General features: G+C 34.3%; 1 protein-coding gene across 10 annotated transcripts in view; it reads left to right on the top strand.

Moving 5' to 3' along the window:
* The window catches only part of ADCYAP1R1 (ADCYAP receptor type I), a 140,480-nt gene extending 113,552 nt beyond the window's left edge, over positions 1-26,928 (top strand). Inside the window, exons 13-20 of one of the 10 annotated variants that reach the window (XM_084508718.1) lie at positions 1,023-1,092; positions 2,427-2,518; positions 7,969-8,010; positions 14,679-14,732; positions 17,606-17,689; positions 22,753-22,882; positions 23,075-23,116; positions 24,751-26,928. In XM_084508718.1, coding sequence (XP_084364844.1) covers positions 1,023-1,092; positions 2,427-2,518; positions 7,969-8,010; positions 14,679-14,732; positions 17,606-17,689; positions 22,753-22,882; positions 23,075-23,116; positions 24,751-24,939 — 703 coding nt within the window. In that variant the 3' untranslated portion in view covers positions 24,940-26,928. Of the gene's footprint in view, positions 1-1,022; positions 1,093-2,426; positions 2,519-7,968; positions 8,011-14,678; positions 14,733-17,605; positions 17,690-22,752; positions 22,883-23,074; positions 23,117-24,737 lie in introns of all 10 variants that reach the window. The other 9 variants (XM_084508716.1, XM_084508719.1, XM_084508723.1 and 6 more) reach the window with 9 other exon arrangements.
* The last annotated feature ends 492 nt before the right edge of the window (positions 26,929-27,420 follow it).

The following is a 27,420-nucleotide window of genomic DNA, read 5'->3' as shown; positions in this document are numbered from 1 at the left end:
AGTGGGAGGGAAACCATCCTCCTCTGAACTGCAGGTACAAAGACATTTTTCTGTGTTTTCATGTTTTTTTTTTAGAAGGTAAGCAGGAGGGGAAGAAAGCAGACACAAATAAAATATGTTTATTAACTGACAATCAAATTTTGTAATAAATTAATGTAGTGTGGTGGTGTTGTGGCAGGGCAAAAAAAAAAAAAAAAAAAAGTCATTTTCCATTATTATCATTCCTCTAGCTTTAAAAATAAATGTTAAAGTTTAAAACCCATATGGGTCCTGCAATTAATTTGCTCTACAAAGGAATGTCCAAATGAACCTATATGGAAAAATCTTCAGTGTAATCCTTCTGTGATCTGGAGGAAGATTTTAAGTGCTGAGGTAGAAATGCCATTTGATTTATGATCATTCACTCCTGACAGCTTAAAAAAGGAGATGACCCCAACTGTTGCCCACAACTTGAAACTTCTCAGATGAATCATTGCTCCTTGGTAGGACTGACAACTCAATGACTGGATAATCATTCCTGTGTGTGAATATAGCTGGTCCCTGCTACATTGTTGTGTCCAAGATATGTGTCAAAATCCTCTTGTCACGGTCAGGATCCAAAATTCCTATCTGCTAACCCTGGACCTTTCTTTCCTGTTAATTTTGTACTTCTGCCTTTTTACCCCTTCTACAGAGATGTTGGCCAAAATGGACAGTTTTACAATTGTACTTTGTGGACACAGGAACATGCATAGAAGTATTTTCTAGAATGTCTAAACTATTTAGTAGAAGGTACTATTGAAATCACAGTATATGTATAGGTTTGTCCTAGTTTCAGTTGAGTTGGCTAAAATCTGTAAAAGAAAGCTTTAACAGGGATAGACTAAGGAACTTTTGAAGCTCAATAAAGTAATTTAGCTACAAGACCAACATCCCACTCTCTGCCTCCTTAGAAATGTTTGTAAACATTAATTTCCTTGTTGTATCTTCATCTTTTTCTTTCCTTCTCTCTCCCCACCCCATTCTTTCATTACTAACTGCAGCTGTTGGGACATGAATGACAACACGGCCTTGTGGTGGGTGATCAAGGGTCCTGTGGTTGGATCAATCATGGTAAGTAACACTTGAAGGAGGCACTTCCTCAGCACTTCTGAGGGCAAATGACTGATGGAAATTTCTTCTAATGACTTCACTACATAGTGTTCAACTGTCAACAAGGTATCTAAGCTCTCTTTAGATGATGAAGGCCTTGGGTTTTACCCGAATGGTGCACAATACCTACATATAGACAACTGAGAGGCATTTGGTCTCTGGGTTCTGCCCCAGGGTTAACAGGAATTTTTAAACAACTTTGAGCTCTTCAGTATAGTAAATGAGACTGAGCCTCTCTGCAATATGGTTAGTGGCACCTAAAAAGCAATTTGTCTTACTGCACATAGGTGTCTACATGCTAAGTTGCTCTCCATACTCCAGTGACAATATTGGCAAGGTCTCTGTTTACTGTTGTGTGAATTTAGACATCAAACTCACAGGTAGATACTTAGATATAGATGTCTTTATCATGTGGTGCCTCCCCTGTTAAGTGTTTGGACACCTCTCTCAAGTACAGTAACTTTCACACATGTTAAAGGTAATTCATCTAATAACGTAAGAGTTCTCCATCTACATGTAGTTTTCACATCCAGATAGAATATGATTCTTAAAAAAAATAGATGCTGACAACTCTTTCAAAGAGAAAAAAAAAAAAAGTAAGCAAGCAAAGAAACAAGCAAAACCTTAAATTTCGTATTTTCTTCTGGCCTATAGAGTAGGTCACAGCTAAATCTGAATTCAAAACATCAAAATAAACTGCTTTTGCTCTTCTCCAAAATTTTAAAACTCTACTTGTAATGACACAATTCTCTGGGAAAATAAATAAATAAATAAATATTCAGGATGAGATAAAACTAAAAGTCATAAAGAACATAAAAGAAAAAATATATATATTTATTCATCTCATCTTGGGACAGTTCAGCCAAAGTGATAGAAAAAAGTGATAGGAAAGTGATAGAACTTGGGATTTTCAGGAAATGGCAGACACTAAATATTGTCTGAAATAAATGATGGTGGAAACTTCTAAGCTGAGAAATGCTTTAGTTCAGACAACAGAAATTAAGCATGATCAGTGGACAATGACAAATGTTTAAACCTTTGTGTTTATACTTGTCTTACCTCATTCTTCTGATAAACTACATTCTTCCTTAACTTCAGTGCTGCCAGGGGGATATTTTTGTCTGGAAAAAGGGGCAATATGCCTTTTGTAAACTTAGCTAATGACCCTGTAAAACTTTTAGAGTGCAGTTTGGAGAAGAATAATACAATGGAGCCAGCAAGTCATTGTGAAAGTCTCATCTTATATTTGAAAAAATATATCACAGTCATCATAATTTCCTCTCTTTTCCCCCCAGATAAATTTTGTGCTTTTTATTGGCATAATTGTGATACTTGTGCAGAAACTCCAGTCACCTGATATTGGAGGCAATGAATCCAGCATTTACTTGTAAGTACAAATAAAGCAGTAATCAATTCAGATTTCTAATATACACATAGGAAAAAAAAAAAAAAAAAAAAAAAAAAATCTGAGTAAATTTGACTTTAAAAAAGTCACAAGATCTATTAAAAATGACTTGATTGATTTAGATTTTTTGTATTATTATTTCAAAAGCCACTGAAGTACATTTTAATACTCTTTTTCATCTTTAAAGCACTTAGGAAATAAAATAAAAGAAAAAATAAAAAAAAGAAAATATAAATGCTAGATAAAAAATAATAATAATAATAATAATAATAATAATTCTTATTTAAAGCTCAATTGTTTGTAAATTAACATATTGACCAAGCATAAATATTATTGTATTCATGAGAGAGTCTGCTGTGCTTCATAAGTTCCAGAGACGTGGTCCAAAGTTGACTGAGAGCAATGAGATTTGGTAAAAAGATTTCAGGATCTTTGGCTAAAGCTGCTTATGTTCATGATCATGTTTCTGGTAATTTTGAATTCAACCTAAGCAAAATAATTCACAACATACCTAGAATTGCTTAAAAATGCATAAGAAATCCAACTTTTAATCCGTTAGAGGTTTTAAAACTTTATCGTGCCTATTTTTATTAAAGCTTGCATCCCCTCCCCACCCACCTACCCCCCCTTTATTTACCGAGATCATTAGAAGATTGAGGTTGGTCATTTGAGACAGTCATTTCTATTTTGAGTGCATACAACCATATAAAATATTATATAATCATTGTGAATATGTAGCGAATGTAGCAGTACTTTTGGTGCTTGCTTGGCTTTGTAGTCCAAACACCACACACATTTGTTTTGCAGGTTTTTATGAATTCCAGCATTTTCTAGCACTCGTAAACTTATATAAGACTATTTCTTTGATTAGTTTGCTAGTGAAAAAATGCAAGTTATTCAAATAAATAAAAATTAAATATGTCAGGGTAAAGTAGGAGACCTTTATTTTGTAATACTTTTTTTGTTTGTTTGTTTTTTAATTATCTCCCTAAAGATCAGTTTCACCCAGAGTATAATGATATAATCCATTTAAAAAATGATTTTCAGGTAAAACTCTGACCCCCAGCTGCCTATTTTACTTTCCTTCTCGTCTTTATTCTTCTTTGTATTTTCATGAAGTGATAATATTTACATACTGAAAATACAGCCCTTGATGTTTGCTCTAAACTATGCCATAAACAATGAGCATAATCTCAGCCATAAACAATGTTTCAAATTCATTCTGCAGGTCAATATTTCTCTGGATTATAACTCATGAGAAATTATAGTGCATAAATTAACTGTCTCCCATGCATGGTTTGCCTACAGTTTGCATGAAGTCTTCCTTTGTATGTGCTTCTGGGAGGTCAGCCACTGAACCTTAGACTGTCATTGGTACCCAAGATGTGCAGAGCTAGTTCTGATTAAGACCTGCTAAGTGCATGTTTGACGTCTGCTGCACATCTCGCACATATGAAGCAAAGCATGCCACAGACTCTAAAGATTTGACTAGACTATAAAACATGTTTGTCATTTTTGACCAATATGGTGACTGGGTTTTACTGATATTTTTCCTATGTGTATAGTTAGCAAAAAAAAAAAAAAAAAAAAACAAAAAAAAAAAAAACAAGAGAAAACATCATTTTTTTCTGTTTCATTCGCTGCCATTATTTTTCATATTTCTTTGCAACTTTATAAATGGGTGTGTATAAATTGATCTTGCCTTTATGTATGTGTTATGAAGCGGAGTGTTGTTTATCCAAACAGATTCAACAACAGAAATGTCACACAGAAATGAAACTAATAAGTTTATGCAGATATACACCAGGCATACACTTTATTTTTGCACACATATCCTGTAAAAAGAGAGTCATTATAACAAAGGAAAAGGCTAGATCATAGTATGGTAATGTCACCATATTGAAATCTCTGCAGATTATGGCCCATATATAAGCATTCTTCATGTCTTATATTGCTACTTCATACTAGTGAATATTTAAAGCTCATTTCATTATCTCTGAAATATGCAAAATACAGATCAAATATTTCCAGTACTTTCCTAGTAGACTGATAAATCCCCAGGAAAGTGCATGCTAATAGCTATTTGTTTAAGCCTTATCTCTCCATGCCGATAGATTATTTTAAGAACCCCTTAGTTGCATTCAAACCTGTGAAGTGAAATATAAATGTTTCCCCATTTTCATTTTGAAAACACAGATATTATTTACATGATGAAAATAGCAAACAAATGAAACTTTTTAGAAAAGTTCTTTTTCCAGCAGTATTTGGCTGAACACTGTAGAATTCAACAGAATCACAATCTTTGTAATGGAAAAACAAAACAAGCAAAAATAAAAAAAAAAAAAAAAAAAAGAAAGACAAAGTAGTTTTATTTCTCATTCAATTCCCCACCAGGCCAAACTGTTCATCCAGATCTTTATTCCACAACATAATTAAATAATTAGTACATAGATCATATCAGCTACAGTTGAGGAAGTGTGCTCAGCCTGTTTATAAAGGTAATATCACTGAAGCAGTGATTAAGATTTACTCTGGTATCAGCCTTCCACTCTTGGGAACAACATTTAAGCCAGGACTTCCATCACCATTAGCCGAGCATGGACAACCAAAGGCTCCAGAGAGCTCTTCACTGGATCCACCTCAGTGCAAAGTTGCAAAGGATCATTTAAACCTTCTGCAATTGTTTAATTCACACCATCTGACCTTACACCAGTACAGATGAAAAATGCTGACACAATCCCTTGCTTTTCCTTCAATATGAGGGTAAATACTGCCACATCATGGTGATAACAAGAAATTTAAATCACAGTTTTGTAGTGTTTGTAGTGATTATGTACCTGTTAGACTACAATGAGGCATATGAGGAAATAGTTTTTTACACCACAATCTTCAGATGTTTCAGATTCAAAATTTATGTTGAAATTTGACCTCTGACTCCAGAGAAATTGCCTGTAAATAATCTGCCATCAGATTATGATCTAATGTGGAAAAGATTATAAGACTTTGTTTTGTCTACTATAGACCTGTGACTTGGGAACTCTGTTTAAAAAAAAAAAAAAAAAAGACAAAAATAATAATTCATTTTTTGACTTCAGAGAGAAATTATTTTCTTCTTACATATATGGTATATGTTCAGGTTTGAGAGCTTTTAATGTTTATTTTCTGTTAGGAAAATCTGCATCCAGTTCAATTTTGTAGACACAGAGGTCATGATTCTGCAAATCACTTAAGCCTGTATTTAAATTTACAAGCCTTAGGGATGTGCTTAAATTCAAAGATTAATTATATATTATTACCACACTGCATTCATTATTAAAAATTCCCACTACTGAAGTTAGCTTCAAGCTATGACAGGAACACAACAGAAGATTGCACTACTGGGGAGCTAACGCTTAATTAACATAGTGTAGCCACTAGAGATTGCAAGACTTGCTTTTAAAAAAATAATAATTTGTATAATCTGCAGCACAATAATGAGAGCTTCACTCTCATAAAAAATTGCCTCTAAAAACCTTCCTTATGATTAATATATGTAATAGCCTTTTCCTTTAGGCTGACAAAAACTTGGAAACGTAGCTAACTCCTAATTATTTTCTAAAGTAGTCAAAGGCTTTAGTTATCATAAACTTCCATTTTATCAACTTGTATGTTCAATCATTCATTACCAGTCTCATGGCTAACTGATCTTTCATCATGCATTTAGTTCCCCTCAAAGCTGTTTGCATGCTGCTTACTTCATTTCAGACCGAATTGCTGAAAATGTGTCAGTTGCAAGAGAATAACTCTGTGCTTACTTCACTGGTATTTTTTTTTAGATAGAAACTCCTTCTTATGTTTGAAATGACTGGGGGTTAGATTCATCAAAAATATCTAAGCAGCTGAGGTAGGACTTAAAAAAAAGAAAATAAAAGCTACACTTTTTAATTTTGATTTTGATTTTAGGATTCCTTTTTATTTATTTTTCCCTAAGAATTTAAAGCAGCTTTCATACTTTCTCTCAGTAGTCAGATTTGTTTGTTTGTTTGTTTGTTTGTTTTGGTTTGGTTTTTAACTTTTAAGTGTTAAGAGGGAGTAGCCTAAGTCATCTAAAAGGACATATCTTCACTGCTTGGACCATGTTCTGGTTTCAGTTAATCTGAAATCATTAATTCAGTTAATGTCAGTCCTGAATAATTCCAGCAAATTAAGTATCAAAAGAAAACAAGCCCAGTAATGCACATGCAATAGATTTTTTTTTTTTTTTTTTCCTGAGTGAGAAGTTCTGAGATCCTTGGGTGCTAGCAAGTCAAAAAGTGACACAGATTGTATTCCTGGTACAATTAAGACAGCTATCTGCATAGTCCAAATATGTCTCTGGCCCGAGCTGGTAAATGAATTCCATAAAGAATTTTAGTTTATTGTGGTTATGGTCATGACATACTTAATCCTATAACAAAAATGTATTTGTATCTGTGTATTCAATCGAGGTAGATCTTGCTTATTGTGCTTCCAAATAGAAGACACAGCCTGATTCTTACCAATATCCACTTGTGTAGTTTGCAAGTATTTTGAAGAGGTAGTAGTAAATTATTTAGGGACACTATTACATCATATGCTGAAAGTGAAGTAGCAGCACATCAGAAGTTCATAAATACAATATTAACATGCACTGGAAACATACCTAAGGACTAGAAACACTTATTCACAACCCTACTGAAGCTGGATCAACATAGTGTGTTGAGCCCATGCTGTATGGAAGGATTTTCATACATCAGTCCCTGAACTGGAGTTTTAAGAAACAGTTAATAAGTTATTCTGGAAAAGCTTCATTATTTGTCTTGGGAGAAATCCAGCCGATAGTGTGTAATTTGGTATGTCAGACTCTACTTTCAGACATCTGAGATTGAGTCAAGTAGTTGTAGAGAGAGTACATTCACCCATTATAAAAAACATATTCTTCTAGCAATGCCTGCACAAACTTAAATCCAGGCTACTATTTTCAGGATCAGTGTTGAAAGCTTCATTATAGACAGATCAACTAATGATATCACTACCATAAAACAGTACAGTAATTAAGTAGGTATGCATGGTGAAGATGCGTGCTGGAATAACCTTTAAAATTAAAAAGGCCCAAACATTTCCATCAAGTCTGCTTATTTATTCATTTTCAAGGATCAAAGCACATTTAACTGGGAAAACAAAACAAAACAAAACAAAACAAAACAAAAAAAAAACTTATTTTTAATTGCTTATTTTTAATTTACTTTTTTTTATTTTTATTTTTATTTTTTGGTCATGAATAGTATAACCTGGGAGGGGGAAGCTTGTTTCTGCTTTTGCCTTAACAGATTCTTCATCATAATTTTTGTATCACAAGTTGAAAATTCAATGAAAAAGAAAATAAACCCCATAAATACCTAGCTAATTCAGGTCTATGTCATTCCTCCAATCAGCATCTTGCTGGAAAGAAAGGAGAAACATGGCATATATCATAGGTAGGTATGATTTTAAATATGGTGCAACCTAGAGGGTTAGGGCAGGAGAGGCAATGTTGTGACAGAAATGTTTTGGTAAACAACACTCCTCTGCAGTTCACCTACAAAGTCACTGGATACTCAGTGATTCATTCTGCTACTGCTTTGTCTTGCTGCAAGTGCTCCAACTGCTGGCATTAATAATTATTGACAGGGTCTTCATGGCAAGAAGTCTAATTTCTGACAGGAAAATGACAGACAGTAGATGAACGGTGTATTTTTTAGCATGGCACTTTAATTTCCTAATGCCAGGTTCTGTCAGTTGAGTGCTGGAATGCCCACTAACCCAACAAAGAAGGGAACTCATGTCCCTCTGCTAACCAATTTCTATCATAAGAAAATAAAATGGAAAACATAGACAAAGATAATTTGGTGTCAGTGCATGATCACCAAGAACCTAGTTCTCATTCCTAAGAAATACCAGGAAAGCAGATGTTTACTACTGTGATTCTTAAGACTAATTCTCTACTAATTTATTTAATATTCTAGAGAAAATGTTTGCATTCACAACTACTATACTTTCCATTGACATTTTCCAAGAAAAACAATTATCTGGGGGGTTGTTTTTTTGTTTTGTTTTGAGGAGTTGCCTTTGGTTTCATTTATTAGTTGTTGGGGGTTGGGGGTGGATAGGAGTGTTAATTTCTGCAAAATCTTTTCAGGTAGGGATGTGGAAAAAAAATGAGTACACTCCTTAGGAATATGAGATCATATAGGCTATGTACCATAATTAATAAGAATATAATTGCACAGGGATTAATTTATTTTCAGATAACATAATTGAAGATCCTATTCTGCTTTGATTATTTATCTACAGATTTTCTCTGCTCTCAAGAAGTATAAAGCCAATCAGCAAAGCATATATAGTGTGTTTATAATGCTTCTGTGAGGTGTTATTTCTATTGAACAGCTGAGTCTGATGCAAAAGTCTGAGGACTACTTAAAATCCCCCCAGATGCCTGTGGCAGGTAGAGGAGCTTGAACTTGGTCTTCTGTTTTAAAATCTGGCTTCCCAACCACAAGGCTGTCCTTTCATTCACTGTGCATCTTTTCCATTCTTATTGTGATGATGGGATCAGGCCTAAGTATGTCCACCTTGATAGAGGTTTTGTTATTCCATGGAGCACTTGCCTGAGGAAATTACTGCTACTATAAGAGCAAATTACTATTTCTGAAAGGAATTCCATCCACTTCCAATGATTTGCAAACATTTTCTGGATGTTTAACAGGCTCTGATTTTGAAATCATTGATAACAAAACTTGTTTATTGTGGTTGCAAGAACCTCTGTGATTAATACAATGTTTAAAAGTGCTCTGCTTCTGCAATTTCAAGTTCTTAGGAGGTGGTTAGAGTGGAAGTCCATTGTGTCTTGGCCTGCATAGGTGATACCTGTATACTGGAAGTTGATGACCATTTTATTTTGAAATAATAATGAAAAATATGAAGACTCTCTCTTTAAACACTATTTGTGCACATTGCTGTAAGGTATTTTCAAGGGTAAGTTTATTGTTTCAGTGATTATACAGACAGAGGAAATGATACACTCCTGATTTCTGTGGTTCATGAATTAGCTATTTTGAAATCTGTTTAACTCAAGTAAGTTTCTTGCTTAACAGTTCTCTAACAATGTCTCAGAATTCCCAAATGATTCTATCACGCTCTGTGGCTGTCTCAGAGATTGAAATTCTCTGTCCACAGACTGTCCTAAATGTGCAAACAGACTTTTTTACCTTACCTGTTACAAGAGCAAGACACGAACTAGAAAAGAGTGTGTTTGCATTAAAAGAGAGGCCACTTCTTTAGAAAGATTAAGGAGAGATGTTCCGATCAGTGAGAGTGAGGACAATATTGTGTTAAATTCAAGAGTGTGGTTCTCTTGATAGAAATGTTTCTTCTTTATTTTTAGGAAGAAACGGTAGTATAAAGCTTGATGTTCTCTCAACAGTTCCATCAAAGGCTGAATTAACACTAAGCCCTGTTGCCAAGATTATTTAAGTGGAAAAAAAAAAAATGTATTCTGAATTCATATTGAAAAAAAAAAAATATTAGTAGCAAACATTTGTACAGTTGGTTCTTTTTTTTTTTTTTTTTTTTCTTCTTTTTGAGACCTTTCATACCCTCTACCTAAAATCTTGTGGTTTGACTGTCATAGATGGTATGAAACTAGGAAACAGCACTCATAACAACTGAAGGCTCAAGTCAGTATTATTTATGTGTGTAGGGTCCATGAGTACATATGTAAACATAGGTCTTTAACTACACAAGTGTGGTTTGAAATGCTCTATGTAAAGTAGTTCCAGCACTGCTTTTTAAAAACTACAAATACTTTAACAATGTGCACAATATAAAACTTCTTCCTTTAATAGGAAATCAATTATAGTAACTAAACCCTCTGTAATACCACTTTTGCCACACATTCAAGTTCACTAATTAGCAAAAATAAGGTAGGCTTCCTGAAGAATGTGTTTCTATAAATGTGTTTCTAAAGTCACTGCACCTCACTGAAATGAATAACCTAATTTTGATCTACATTGATAAATGTTAGTGGTCACTGAAATCAGTGGAAGAATGTCCAGTGCCAAAGGCAATGTGTCTTCATGAATTACCCATAAATTTGAGAGCACTATTATATTCTTTAGTTTGTTTAGTAGAGAAGATAATGTTGATAATTTTGGAAATTCAGATCATTTTTTAGAAACCTCAAATTGGAAGCTGAAATGGGAGCATCCAAATCAGATCATTCTAGATGTTTTCACTCTCCCTCCTGCACTGCTAATAACTATGTTAGTTGCTTTAAGGCATTATTACACTAAAAAGGAAAAACTTGGAATTTTATTTGTCCCAAGTGAGTTTGCAGCATTATTTCTTGGAATTTACTTAGTGTAAAAGTAAAAACAAAGTTGAAGCAACTGGTCATGCAGCAGTTGTTAAAAGACTGCAGAGAATGGGGAATAATTCTGACATCTCTGATCTTGAACGTGCTTTCAATTTATGTCAAAGCTCGATGAACACCAGCATCCATGGTTTTCCATTCACTTTTTTCTGCCATTCACATTTTTGCCTCTACCATGTAAGAACAAAAGGAGTTTAATTTTCCCTCAGTGTCTCTGCTTCTCCTTACCATTGATTTCTCGTGTCTCACTTCAGCAACTAACATGCTTCACATTCAGTGATTTTGGTTTTATGTCTGAAGAATTAGACATCCTTCCTTAGAGGAGATTCTCCAAGCAAGTAGATAGTCCTTAGATCCTGAGGTATGGAAGAGACAAGGAAGAAGGCATTGAAAGCATAAGATTTTCTATTTTTATTTTTTAATCTGGAATGGTGAAATGCTCATGAGGCTTTTTTTAACTAATATTGTGCATAACGGTAGCCATGTGGTGGTAACTGGTTAATTCCCCAGAAGAAATTTTTCTCACCTTGGATAATATGAAAACTCACTTAAAGGCCACCAAGTTGCAATGGCTTAATATTGAATTCAGTCTTAATGAAGGTGGTTTAAGCAAATGTATTTTACCTCACAATTCGGCCAGTCTAAGGTTGTACACATGGCTTACATCATAGTTTTAGAACTCCAGCTCCTGTGCATTAGTATCATTACAGAGAGAGTTTCTGAACTGTAATTTGTCTTACTCCAGTTGAAATCACTGGTGTTGTTCAGATGATTAAATGCCTGAAAGCCCAAGCCTTTTCAACAAAAACATCATTCTCTTTTCTTCACTAAGGAGGGTTAAGGAGATGGGTTGAAACTTGGATCCTTCCCCACAGGGATATTCTGAAATATGTAAGGCAGGTGAAGCACAGCAACATAACTGAAGCTTTAGAGCTCCAAATTATGTAAACCCAATGTAGCTACACCAATGCTGAGCTTTGTTGGCTGACCAGACTAAGACCTGTCTATAACGCTTGAATGTCCACTTCTTCTGCCTGACTGAGACAATAAACACACTGCAGATTTTACTTGTTTATATGTTTTAAAGATTATGAGGCATAAACTAATCATATTCTCTGATGTTTAATGGTTGGATTTGGGCATACATAGTCACTGTTTCAAGCAGTAAACCTAAATTCAAAATCATTTAAGAATCTTGTTTGATGTGGTACATTTTTCTCACTAAACACACTATTGTCTCCTTCCCTGAAGTTATGTTAATGCACCTCCATCAGAATTAGTCCATTGTGCATGACATTAAGTTATATTCTAGAGTCAGTGAGAATAACCTATCATGTGGAAGTAGAATCTCAGAGTTAATATAGAAGGATGAGGACATATAATTTTGAGGTTACATTTAATTCAAGTCTATTTTTTGATGGAAATACTACTTGTTTTCTTCTCTAGAACACAGCTAAACTTTAAACTTTACCTCTTTACTTTTTGACCTTTGAGTATAAACAATTGTTTTCTCTATCCTTGCACGACCACCCTATAGATGTTAGCAAAGTCAAGAATGAAGAAGCTAGAGTTGACTTTTGTCTCTCTTTATCCACTCTGTTTCACTGTTTCATCTTCAAGGTTCAGTACTGGAAAAACAAATATATATATATATCTATGTATATAAAATATATATATATATTTTGGCCAAGAAGTTTCAGTTCTAATTAGTTTTTGTTAAACATCTATTTTTAACTGCATCTATAGTCTGCAAACACTAATCTGGTCTCATTCTCTGTAGAAGAAGTACAGGTTTCCTCACAGACATGTAATTTCCGTGTCAGTTTTATTTATTTATTTATTTATTTTACTTACCATGCTAGCTTTCAGTTTCAGTGATTAGATCTGTCTTTGGTGGAAATAAAATGTACACTCATGGAGAAATTTTTCTCCATGTGTTTTTTTTTTAAGTGGAAGCTTTGAAATACATAAGACACTCTTGTGAGAATTCCTGCATAAACAAGTCTGAAGTTCATTGCCTTTCTTAGATTCATAGACACAAAAAGTGAAAATCTTCTGTGTTTCTACAAATCACTGGGGAAAAAACTAACTAAATAAATAAAAATAACCTGAACCGTGCAATATGCTCCTACTCAGAACAGAAAAATAAATAAATAAAAATAAAAAATAACCTCGTACATGTTAAACAGATGGAATAAATAAAAATCTACCACCCAAGGATGTCAATTGAACCAATGTGTTTGAACAAAGACTGAAAACGTGATGTAACACTTTGCCTCATTTATCCAAACTTGTTTTCAATTTATTACCATTTGTCAGAAGATGAACCTAGAATACCTCAGACCCCTTAGAGATATCAGAAGAAAGTTTTTTAGTTTGGTGGTTTCAGGAGTACAAAGTAGAACTTTATAACTATAACTTTATAACTAGACTAAAACATGACTAGACTAGGACTTTTGGACTTGTTTTCAATTGCAGAATAGAGAAACAGCAATAGCTTTTTACTGAGAGCACAACAATGGTTGTACATTTAGAAAGACAGTATAGGATCCAACTGATTTAATAGGCTAATCATATTGGTCTCTTGTAGTCAGTAGAGATCTACCCGTTTCATTGAATAAGATCCTTGGTAACCTCTTATTTCATTATAAACAAAATGTTAAAAGAGGGCAGACAGATCTCATATAATATCTGTTTCTCACCACTGACTGCAAAGTGAGTATGGGATGACAGGGTTAGAGGCAGATATCTATATTATAAACTGCGAAAGTTACATGAGATGAAACTAAATAACCACTTTGCTGAGTAGCATCCGTGCTTTTTATTCTGTCTGAATGAGAGAAGTGAATGAGTCTACTTGCATGCAGTGGATAGCGCCCACATTCACTGCAGTGGGGTAGGATTGTACCATCCTTGCTTTTTGCTCACATTTGATCTGTAAATAAAGGATTTCTGTAAAGCTAGCTTGTGTTTTGACCAGTAAACAAGTCAAGGTGCAAGAAATCCTTAGCTACTGAGTAGCAAGGAAAGGATTTCCCACAGCCTGTAGCAATATCGGATATAAATATTAGATGGTACAGCTGCATTTTTCAGTTTTTCCGCTCTCTCTCCCATACAATCTTTCAACTTTCACTTTGGTTAACTTTTTACTGTATTTTCAGCAGTTATTTCACTAGTTTGTTTCTACATTTCTTCCCTACTGCTACATATTTTGTTTTATTTTTCTTTTTCAGTGACTAGGTTGCCAATCCTATTTGGAGTAAGGTTACATAAAATTATTTGAGCAGGGTGCACAAAGGTTCTTAATGAGGCACAGTATTAAATTCTGTTAATCAAATTCTACCTTCATTATGTTTTCCCAGAGGCTCTACCTTCAGCATATTCAGAGACAACCCACAAACTTTTCCTTTCCCTGTGTACTATTAATGACCAAAACCCAGAGCCCTGATTTTTCATTATGTATGTACAAGGGCTTGGTAAAAATGCATAATGTCACTCCCCTGAAAAAAAAAAAAAAAAAAAAAATCATACTCATTTTACTTCTCCTAAGCATCTCTGCAAAACCTACAAAGTCCTTAGGACTGAATTGCAACTACTTTTGCCTCAAATTTGTGAACTCTCTCATTTGCATTAACTTGCTAGACGTAAGGTCTGACAAGATGGTCTTCAGCCACATCATACATCACTCATTTCATCCTGGGAATGTTTAACTTTTTCTTTCCCCTTCCACCCTAGCACCCTCCCTCTTCCTTCCAGATGCAGCTGCAGTCCATGCACAGGACACATGCGGTGAGACTCAGCTTGTTTGCCTTTAGCTGTCTAAAGTCTCGTATTTAATCTAAGCAGTCTAGTTGTTGTCTATGGTCAAATCGAGAGACCAGGGCACCTCTCCATAAGACAATGCATCCCGTATGTCTTAGATGCCTCTGTTGCATAGGTTAGACCAACCTCTGGAAGTGCCTGTTTCTTTCCATGATTGAGTAAGTTAAAGATGGTAGTTCAGTTTAAATTCTTCTTAGATGCATATAGTTAAACGTGACCAGTTCCATTTTGTTTGTGCCTACAGAAATCTGAGGCTTCTGCCCTAATTCATGTAATGTTTTGATATCCATAATCTCATTTATATTATTTTTCTCTTATTTAGTTATTTTTCCTCCTTTTCATTTCTTTCTGATTCTTGCCTCTTCTGTCTTTTCTCTTTCTCCATTTCTTTCTATTGATGTTTCAACTTTGCTTAAAAATAAATTAATAAATAAATTAATAATAGCAAACTGAAAAGGAAAGAAAACTCTTGTCAGTTCTATATTCTGAAGATTTTAAGTGACTTTAAAATATCTAACATCAGGGAGATAATTAGGTAAATTAGATATGATGACAGAAAAATGTTAAAAGCATGCTAAAATATCAACATTTTCTTAAGAAATGCTAAAGAAGTTTTCCATTCTAAGGTATGATCTTACCCTCATTGGCAGTAGAATAGCAGTTATTTCTTAGATATCTTTTTTTTTTTTTTAGAATCAAGTCTTACCTTTTCGATAATTATATCAGAAAAACAAATGCTGTCATATTAGTTCTACTCACTATAATGAAAGTCAATCCTTGCCAAATAAAACAGGACATAATCAGTAAAGGAAAGAGTTATAATCAGTGACATTTTTTTTCCAGATTACCTGTGCAGCTTCAAGCATGTCAGTGAAGAAAACAATCTGCCACTACACCCCATAACTAAGATTTTTAAAAGCGATTATTGATTTTTAGATTATTTGATTTTTAGTTCATTTTCAGATTATGTACCTTAAAATGGATTCATAAACACCATTTTTCAGCACAAGCTGGGCAGCCCTGTTGTGGTAAAAGTTGTTCTGATAATTTTCTGCTGTTTCAACTCAGGTTATCCAAGAATGAGACACTCAAAATCCAGTCACTTTTGAAAGTCTCAGCCATTGTAAAAAGGAACTTTCTCTGAACTTTTTTAAAAATTTCATCCATGTTTTTAATCAGTTTTAAATATTGAGTAAAGCACAACTCACTTGTGTAAAAGACAGAGGTAGTGCAAAATTTTATTCAATAAATGATTCTGTAAAAGGAACAGTCATTTTCATATTTCCTTCAACTTCATACAAGAAAAGAGTTTTGTTTTGTTTTCTTTTCTTTTCTTTTTGCAAGTTGAAACATGATTGATTTTTCTATCTGCTGGATGTTTGCATTCCACTACACTGTAATTTTTCCAGCTCTTAAGCTATAGTCTCTATAGTCACTAATAGAAATGTAGGTTTTTGATTATCCTACAGGGGAAAAAAAAAAAAAAAAAAAGAGTCCCATTAAATGGGATTGGCTTAAAAGTGTTACCAGTAGGGAGAGATTTAACCTGTTTTCAACTTACTTTATTATACTGTTAAAGCTATGAAGTGTTTCTTCCATCTATAACTAGATGAACAGAAATCATAGACCATGCATATTAGCAGAGAAACAGAAGTAGCTTTTGATTCACTTTCTAGGCAATTGCTAAAAAAAAAAAATAAAAAAAAAAAATAATAATAAAAATAAAACCAGAGTATCCTTTAGAGTCAACAAAGATTTAATCAGGACACTTATTGGAGTTTTCTATTCAACCCATCCTAAAGTAGACATCTAAAATAGATATAACTTGACCAACAAGTATGTACTTCTCACATGACCATCCCTCTGATGATTCCCAATGGGCCAATTCATGTCCAGTTTAGTTAGACTGTAAATATCCAATTATTACTGTAAATATCCAAGCTTCACTGAGGTGAATTCCACCAAAATAACCATGTGTTGAAAACAAAACAAAATATCAAACAGAAATCCCCACATATACCTCAACAACAGATTCCTATTGTTAATTCTCATGGTTTAATTTTTAAAGTCTGACATAGCAGATACAACATATCTATCCCTCAGATCCTTCAACATGCTTTCCCATGTTGTTTCAAGATTACTATTTTTAACAACTGATTCAAATTAGCCTCTCTGTGGTTAATTTTAAATGTACACTTCCCATTCTCTATAGTTTCTTTTAGAGTACAGCATGTAGGGATCACAGTTCTGGTCTATCATAATGAGCCTGCTGCTTATACAACCCCACCTTTCTTAGTGTGCTGGACAAAAAATAATATGTATCTGGTCAAAGAAGTGCTTTGGTGTCCTTAGTAGTAATCTTCACTAGAAAGAAGGGATTCACACCACCTTGGGTATTTATACATGAAAATGAAGAAATCTGCTCCAACTTCACCATAGATTAATTTCCATCCTACAAGTTTATGTTATTATTTGATTGTTCTCCACAAGCGTGCAGTCAGCTTTCATTTAATATATTGTTCTGTTACCCTCTGTACACTACCAGACTGCAAAAGTCATGTGTATTTTGGATGCGTAAAACTGCCCACCTGCCTCCAGGTTGTTTGATCTTTGGTTTGTCTGTGAATCGACACATCCCAGTTGCCAGTGACACCCAATGCATTTTATTTTTATTTTATTTCTTTATTTTTGCTTCAGTCAAGCAGCTGTTTTGTGTTGTAACTTCATTCTGTCATGTCCGCTTTCCATCTTTGTGATGTGTCTCATGAAATGTGTTGAAAGTGACCTACCTTGGCCTGTTCACAATATGCTGAAAAAAATGCTAATCTTGTCATATTTAGCAGCTGCGTTCAGAAATGCTACTGTAAGCCTAAGAGGGCTAACCAGCACTCTTGCAAGATGTCAGAACTATCAACCATTACCCTGTAAGTGTACGCAATCCTGTAACATTACTGTGTTTGTATGAAGCATGTTGCAAATAAATGATTGAATATAAGCAGATGGGTAGTAACTGAAGAGCAAGCATTCATTTAGTTATTGTTGCATGTAGAATTTTTTGTTGTTCTGTGCTTTTGCTGATGCACCTTGATCAAAGATTTAAAAGCTTTTTTTTTTTTTTTAATTTGTAATTATCACTGATGCTATTTATGATTTTGGATAGTGTCTCTATAGAAACTATTAATAGATAGTCTTTATTATACAGCAAAGTGGTGTTCTCTGGTCATTCTGAGAGGAAATGTTTCACCTGAAAGTTTGCTATAACAGTAGGGGTAGAGTAGGGCAGGCTTGAGTGAATCAGACATTCAGTTGGTGTACAAGTCTGATGAACTGAGTGAGGTTTGTCAGTATACATGAAGGGATGAGGAAAAATGTGTCTTTTTGTTTAGAGACAAGAACTAATAATGTTCTCATAGTGCATCTCACTCTCTGTTACTTGTGCAAGAAGCCCACAGGATTCGTTTAGATGAAATGTGTACCTTTCAGAAATCTTATACTCTATACTTTCTGGTGAACATTCCCCTGAATTTTATATCAGGCTTATGAGTGAAAATCAACACTCCCAGGGATCTCCGGCTCCACTGATCCACAAGTACAGCATTTTGCTGAAGAATAGTATTTGCTGAAATCATTAAGGAAAACAAATTTTTAGTAACTTACAGTTCTGTAATTTGATATGTCTTCTTACTAACAAAACCCATTTTAAGCGTGAATATAAGCTTCCCCTGATTGTGATTCTACATCTCCTCAAGGTATTTAAAAAACAGAGCTCTGACAATGCTCAAAAGATTCAGTCAACAGACATATGTCATGCAAAAACAGGTGGAAAGAATAGAGACTAGCAGAGAGGCAGGCAGCAGGTCCATTTTCTGCATGGAAAGAAGTCTGAAGTCTAAAAAAAGTAGTGGCAAAACTGGGATGCACATTTAGGAGGAGATACTTTAAATACAAGGTTCTCCTCTTAACCTTAACAAAAATATAGATTTTGTGTTGAGCCTTCGCAGGGAAACAAACTTCGTGTTAAGTGCAGCACTTCACAAAGACAGAGGACTGACAGCTGCCAAAGGTGGAATTCTCTACATAGTCAATGGCAGGGAGAGTTCAGCCTAAACAGGAGGCCAGAAAAATTATACACTTCCCCCCCAAAAAAAAATTTAAACTGTACTTTTTGTGCCAGAAATGGAAATCTCAGTAAGCCTCCACTGCTTTTCAAGCCGTTAGTCTGAAAACATGATTTATACATGGGAAAATAAAGACATCATCAGTTATTGTGTCTAGGTCTTGCCTCAAGTCTTCCAAAGTCCTACAGACCTATTTAAGCTTCTGGATAAGATATGTACCTGTCAGGGAGAATACAGACATTCACAAAAGTCAGGTTAACATGTTAGCATCCTTTAGATAAAATAGATTCTCTGGCTTATTAAACAGGAGATCTACTAAGCATATTACTGATGGTAACATCCTTTATCTTCATGGTTTACTGTTTATCTTTCTATTTGAAATATTGTCATTAAAACTTTTTGCACATATTCATCACTGAGTTAGGACCAAAGAGACGGAATTCCTCTGATCTAAACTTTACAAGTCTTTTATCGCAATTTATGTCACAAACCTAGTCTAAACCTCCTTTACAGTCAATAGAGAAACATGGAGATGACATTTAAAGGACTTAGGAAGAGACAATTCATCTTCATACATAAGTGCCTGTTACTCTTTATTGACAATAAAGGGAAAATATAACAACAATTTTCCTCAAAGCCTGTGGTTTTGAAGGTCTTTTGCATCATTTGAAAGTCTGTGATAGTCTCCAAAAAGTTGAATGATAAGATTCTCTAAGCACAAGGCAACAAACTGTTTGCCAGAATACAAGTTATTGTGTATTTTATTTTTACCTTAATAGCACAGTGCTATAACATCTGTCAAATCTTATGTAAATACACTTTTTTTTTTTTTTTTTTTTTCAAGCTACACTACTCTGCACTTAGTCCAATAGGAGCAGCTATAGTCCCAGGAGAAAAGGTTCAAGACACTATTTCAGTGGGAATATCTGGAACTAATGGGAGTGAAAGCTCTAAGCTACAGCTTTCACCTCTATCTCAAAGACAGAAAAAAAAGTAACAACCACAAATTTCCTCAATCACTTCTTGAGCTTCATGTCACCTGGTGTAGAAGACCCATGTTTTTTAACGCCTGCCTTCAGTTATTGAAAATAACATCCTCACATATCCAGAGCAGATTTTCTTACAGTTATATCTGCAGATTGTGAATCTAGAGATATATCTTTATTGTCACATTCAAAGAAGCTGGAAGAACCTATTTAGACCATTTAGACCTCATTGGTGCTTGTTGCCTGTAACATCTCTCTTTCTCTCTCTATATTTCATTCGAGCAGTAGTTACTGCATTTGTTTAGATAATAGCATAAATTTGTCTCATAGAATCATGTTTTAAAATGCAGAATATGATCACACTAGAACACTTAGTAGAATTTTCTTAGAATTCTATTCAACAATGCAATATGATGTGTATTTTCATTTCCATTTCAAGCCTGGTTTTGTCCCATGTAATATGCACAGACATTTCAGGAGTCACCTGAAAAAGTGTGGATGTGCAATGGCAAAATAGACATGGTTGCTCCAGAGACAGGTCAAAGTTAGATGACCTTTCTACTTTTTGTTACATTTATTATAAGGATGTCTTTCTATAATTTCACTTGGTTAAGGAAACACACTCAGGAATGAGGAAAAATAAGAGACACAATTACCTTTGTCTTTTTGGACTAACTTTATGGAAAGTTGATATTCCATGGAAATGTTCATTCCATACTATTGGAATCTGATTCTTAAGCTGTTTTTAAGGAAGGTGACAGATGGAAAATAGAATGCCGGCCTCAAATATATATATGTATATATATATATATATATATTTGCACACATACTTTTTTTTATTATTATTATTATTATTGTTTTACACTTTTTTTTCTTTTTTTCTTTTTCTTTTCTTCTTTTTTTTTTTTTTTTTTGGTAAGTAAGCTTGAAATATTCCTTTACCCATTGGAAAATTATCAAGTTTTTTTCTATACCTTTGGAGAATATGCCTCTTCCAGTCTGTTTAAAACTCATTAACTGATTATTGTCCTCAAAACACTTGGATCTGTCCCCCATGTTCCTTTGTCTGAAAAAACGTGGGAAGAAAAGAGGATGGCCTTGTCTTGGATGGCATCCTTCATGTTGCACTGCTGAGAATTTCACTATATTCTTATCTTTAACATCTTCATTTCACCATTGCACATATACACATCAGTCTCACAGCTGCTGCTTTGTCTTTCTTCCTGATATTTTCAGAAAAACACAGTTCATCATCATCTGCACAGCCATTAGTAATAGCTTAAGTTTTTCTTCCTATTAAAATCTTATTTTCCTCTCTGTTGATCTTAATCATACAGAAATTTCAGGATGAAATTTCAGGATGAAATTTCAGCTTCTTACATTTCATATATTTTCTTCATGACTCCTATGACACTACTGAAGACAACATCTCAAATAAGTTGATGATGACATTATATTTCAAGATCTTATAAACTAATTTAATGATTAATTAAATTACTAATGCCAGAAAACTGGCTATAGAGAAAATTCTGCATCTTTCCCAAAAGTAATCCCCTATGACTGCTGTGAAATACACCATACTAATTCACAGTAATATTTGAATCAAAATAGCATTTATCATTTGATTGTTATTGACATTAAACCCGAATAAAAAGCATAGCAGAACTTTAGAAATCATACTTATTTCTCCTGTTTACAATCTTCATTTGATTTCTTTGTATCCTATTGGTAGTTGAAGATACTATTAAATTCATTACAAACTTTATTTTTTTATGGAGATTTTATGGAGAGCATTATTCTATAATATTTTCTACAATATTTTCATTCCTTTTTATCAATCTAATTTCATACTCATAGAGAAAAAGGACTAGAAGAGACCTTGAAACTTCTTAATCCACTGTACTGAGTCACTCCTGTATAACTTACTTATTTTAGAGGTCACCAAAAATGAAGACTTTGCACTCTCTTTATCTCATTTCAAGGTTTTCTTCTTTCTCTAGTTAAAATACTTTTGGCCAATGTCTAACTTGATATTTTGCATGAACTATGCTCTGTGATTTGTGGGGTCTTTCACGAAGACTTGAGATTTAGTCTGCATCTGACTAATGAATCATATGCATTTAGTATCATCTCAAGGCAAAGTCTGTGATGTGTTTATCACCGCTAGTGCACAAAGTATGACAGAGGGACATTAGCAATGCACTGATGTCCCATTTGAACAGGATATGTTCAAAGAGTTCTTGGAGATATTAAATAAGTCTTCATTTTCAGTAAGAAAACAACATAATTTTAAGGATATTATAGAGCATGTAATAAGCCAATTCAAACTAGTCTGCAATATCCTGCATAAATATAAGGAGGCCAAAAATTTGAATTTAAAAACAGCATGGAGCTCTTCCAAAGGTCTTTATGGTTTTATAGATTTCCTTGTCCTCCATCTATTTCCTCAACTTATTTAAGAAAATCAGTAACACTTTTTCCTCAGAACAAACACTGGAATTAAGCAATTATGTGAGAGGTTTATAATTGTTTTATGGTAGCAGTTTGAATCCCATGCCAAGATTTCCCATGTTTCTCATGTTTGACAGTGTAGGAAAAAAAAATTATTTATAATAATATAAATCGAAATAACAATACAGGGTATAATGTATTACTAATGTGTTATAATTGTACCAGTATGAAGAAACGGAAGCAAACTACAGTTTGTTTAAAATTACTGTTAGGGAACAAATGGGGATGTTGTATATTCGTTTGTTTAATTATGAAGTGTATGTATTTCCTGAAAGGGAAGCAACAAAATAGATTCTGTGTTTTCTTCTTTAATTAAAGCACAAGTTGTTTATTACAAGGCTGCATTAAAGTTCTTTCACTCTATTACAACAGGAGACTGGCTCGTTCTACGCTACTGCTTATCCCCTTGTTTGGAATTCACTACACGGTGTTTGCTTTTTCTCCTGAAAATGTCAGTAAGCGGGAGAGACTAGTGTTTGAATTGGGACTGGGATCTTTCCAGGTGATTATACAGTGAATTCTGCTTTTGTTAAAAAGAAATCTCTTATAATGACTATGCACGCACAGTTCTCAGACCATGTGTTTATTCATTTATGTATATGCTTTGTGTACAAATATTTTGGGTTTTGTTTGTTTATTAAACTCCATTTTCCAGCATTTCCTGAAAGATTTTTTTTCTCTCATGTTTACCTAGGGTTTTGTTGTTGCTGTTCTCTATTGTTTCTTGAATGGGGAGGTAAGACCTTTAATATTTATCCTCCCTCACCCTCACCCTCAATTTCCATTCCCATTCCATTTCTTTGTAGGAATAACTGTTATTCTAATTTCTCCCTATAACATATTTCTCCATCTACATATTTCCTAATACCTCAGTCTGAATTTCACAATATCTCAACAAAAGAAGGAGGATGTGTGATGTTTTTATCAAAACAAAACATTGGCCTTGCCACAAATGATGGCTCAGATTAATGTTCCCTAACAGAGGTAGTTACTTTGTTAAGTGACTTGTTTCCCAGGAGTCCTTCTGGAGTCAACAGAGAGAGAAGCACCTTGAAGGAGAGACTCAGACCTTAGCTAATCTGACTCATTCTCTGCAGTTACCTGTATTACAGGATAATGCAGTTTTAATATAGTTTTTTACGGCTTTCAGTAGTAAAGTAAGATCACTCATCTTCAACACAGTTCTACTCGATATTTAAGGCCTAGGAAAGATTAAAGTTGTAGAATGACATTCAAGTGTGCTTAAGTGTTGAAATATTCAACAACTTACTGAGGTAACTGTGGACTGTCTTTGTAATCTAGAGGGGAAAATAAACAAACAAACAAACAAACAAACTTAGAAGGTTGTGTCTTACTCAACAGTGTGTATTTAGCACAGGTTAAATGAATTATCTTCCACAGATGTCTGTTAACCTGACTATGAAAAGACTAGTTCCTCACTAATTCCTCACTCACCCCCATGAGGTGGGGGTTGGTCTATTCTCCCATGTGCCTGGTGACAGGAAAAGGGGGAATGGGCTGAAGTTGCACCAGGGGAGTTTTAGGTTGAATATTAGGAAGAACTTCTTTACCAAAAAAGTTGTTAGGCATTGGAATGGGCTACCCAGGGAAATGGTGAAGTCACGATCCCTGGGGGTCTTTAAAAGACATTTAGATGTTGAACTTAGTGATATGGTTTAGTGGAGGACTTGTTAGTATTAGGTTAGAGGTTGGACTTGATGATCTTGAGGTCTCTTCCAACCTAGACAATTCCGTGATTCTGTGATTCACTTAAACTTCTAACTTCTGACTATCCAAATAAATAAATAAATAATAAAGAAGATGACTTAATGAATCATCCCCCAAACACTCTATCTTGGTTTCATTCAGTGGGGCTACACTAGTTTATATTGGCCAATTTCATTATACAGTATTTTTAAGCATGACAACTGTAGAGGTGATAACAGGGAAAACTTCATCATTGTTCATTTTCTAATTAGACTTCTGAGCAGGGATTGCTTTGCTATGGGTGATTTACTCTGCCCATGATAAAAGGTCATAGGAAAGGAAGGGTTCTTAGATGTACATGGATGCAAGAAATGTTGTCTACTGAGAGGTGAGCTGAAAGCAGAAAGCGAAGTTTTCTCTGGGCTGATCCTAAGTTATCTGTAGTCAGAGACACTGAGTCCAGGCTGTTGTTCCCACTGCATGCCTGGCATTCTTCATACACACAGAAGTCATCTCAGATAAAGTAAGGGGTTTTTATTATCATTAAAATTGTTCTGTCATTTTTTTTTTCTTTTTTATTTTCTTCTAAGCTTGATAATTTGTCAGCATGTCCTCGAGCGGCTAAGTACATAAAAAATGACCTTTTGAAGTTTCTCCCTAAAGGTGCAATCAGAAATAAAGAGAAAATGGAGGAGCTGGAAAGTCAACCGGTATTTTGCTGTGGATTTCAAACATCGTCATCCTTCTCTAGCGAGCAGCGGAGTGAACGGGGGGACACAACTCTCCATTCTGAGCAAGAGCAGCTCTCAGATTCGGATGTCCAGCATAAATGCGGAGAATCTAGCGACATGAGCAGCTAAGAAAAACAAAACAATAAATAAGCAAACCAAAAACCACCCCTTTAAAAAGAAAACAAATAAACATAGTTTTGCTGGTGGTATAGGTTTCCTTTCCTTTCCTTTCCTTTCCTTTCCTTTCCTTTCCTTTCCTTTCCTTTCCTTTCCTTTCCTTTCCTTTCCTTTCCTTTCCTTTCCTTTCCTTTCCTTTCCTTTCCTTTCCTTTCCTTTTCCTTTTCCTTTTCCTTTTCCTTTTCCTTTTCCTTTTCCTTTTCCTTTTCCTTTTCCTTTTCCTTTTCCTTTTCCTTTTCCTTTTCCTTTTCCTTTTCCTTTTCCTTTCCTTTTTTCCTCTTTTCATTTTTCTTTCCTTTTCCTTCCCTTCCCTTCATTTTTCCTTCCCTTTTTCATTTCCTTTCCTCCAAAATGTCTTTGATGGTTGTAGAGGTGAAAAAGCAATGGAAGTGTATATATATATCTTTTTAAAAATCACTGTAAATACACAACTGTACTCAAGGCCATTGATGGAAAATATTTAAAAGCCAAGCCCACCTGCTCAATGATTTACATTTCAGAGCATCTGCAAGTAATCTGTTGTCAGTCAAAAGTAACAAGTAATTGCTGTGCAGTTGTGATCCTTGGTTGCCAAACCGATACTAATCTGTGAATGGACATGAACACTGTAATTTTTAAATTTGGTTTTCATTTTGTTTTGTTTTGGATTTTTTTTATTATTTTTTTTTAATACTAGTCAAATGTATCTTATCCTGTCCCTGTCTTTTGGCATGTGAATTTCCAGTGTTTCTTTTTTGAGTCTTAGGATGGAGCTAACATGGGTTGATCATACTAGGAGGTTCAGGAAGAACTCCAGGAAATTAACTTCATGGTTGGATTTAGTCAGATGTACCCAGTGGACTTAAAGAAAATTCTGTGCCAATGTGAAGATGCATAGCTATCATCAGTCAGTGGGGGGACTCCAGGCAAGAGAGATGAAATCAGCTGTCTTTTGCCATACCCAGGGACACTTCTGGGAATGCTTTATGTTCTAGCTAAGCTGTGAATTTTCTAAAAGGGCCATGTAATTAAGATATATCTATATTTTTGGCATTGATTGATTGGGAGTTGATTGATTGATTGATTGGATTCTTTGAATAATAGAAATAACTGTCTCCTCCTTCCCACCTTAAAAGCAAAAGTGAGTTCCAAGATGGTGTTTCCCTGCACATAACCTTGAATCTCCTGCACTTGTGCCCAAACACAGCATGTTTTGGGGTAGTGCTGTGGTGCCTTTGCAACCTGGTTGACTTCTGTGTATTATGACTCTTCCTTCCCAGAGCAAGAGGCACAAGAGAGATCTGGCATGATCGTCTTGGAAAGTAAAAGTCAACTGCATTTGGTGAGAAACCAAACTGAACAATAAGATGCTATAGAAAGAAAAGATAAAGAGTTTGGATGACTTCCCACACCTGGTGTTTTTCTCTCTCTTTGGATAATTCATTTATTTAAATACTGATGTACTTACTGGTTTTGTTTGGTTGGTTGGGTTGGGTTGGGTTTGGTTTGGTTTTGGTGTCGTGGTTTTTATTTTGTTTTGTTTCGTTTTTGAAAGAAACTAAAACATTCTTTCCAACTTTGCCTTGTAGTTAAAGCCACGACTGGTACACATCTACTTCAGTCAAATGTCAATGATGTCAATTCTTAAAAGTCTTTATACATAAAGGCTCTGATGACCAACTAGCTTTCACTTCATTTTGGATTTAGAAACTGATATACATATATATATATCTAAATTTATATATATATGTGTGTGTACGTGTGTGCATATATTAAAAAAAAAATAAAAATAAAAAATGAAAATGACATTCTAAAGGTGAAGCTACAAACTGAAACTAATAGTAACCAGGAAATTTAAAATTCAGGCTTGTTCTTTGGTGTTAGTTTACTTGATCATAAGTAAAAATAAAAAATATAATAATAAAAAAAAAAAAAAGAACAATTCAGAATTTTAGTGTCAGCTGAGCTTTTAATTTCACTGGTTTTTGTTAGTTTAGGGGAAAAAATGTCATTTTAAGTATAAATTTTTAAAAATAACACTAGCTTCCTTTTTTTTTAAAAGGAAAAAAGAGTCAGTTGTGAAAGAAGTATTAATTGTAATACTTAACTCTTACATAGTGCTTTATGGGACATACTCTGCTCTCAGTTGTAGCAGTGTAAATGAATGTAAAAATCACTCTAAACAGAGAGAAATGTTAAGACTGACTTCATATCATACAAGATCGTTCTAATATGAGACACTTATGCCCCAGTCAGGTTAAATATACCCTTGTACGGAGGACCAGAAAAAAGATTTATATCAGTTAAATTATACTACAGTACCTTAAATGGGAGTTATATGACCCAGACATTGTTTGCAAGTCTTCAGCACTGGTTTACTGTTCTGAGAGCAGAATTTATACTCCTCTTCCAGACTCTGTGCAAAAATCAATGAAATATTTTTAAC

The sequence above is a fragment of the Aythya ferina genome, assembly GCF_964211825.1.
Source record: "Aythya ferina genome assembly, chromosome: 2".
NCBI classification, from domain to species: Eukaryota; Metazoa; Chordata; class Aves; order Anseriformes; family Anatidae; genus Aythya; species Aythya ferina.
The sequence above is the reverse complement of the archived record's forward strand: the minus strand, read 5'-3'. Positions and strand labels throughout refer to the sequence as shown.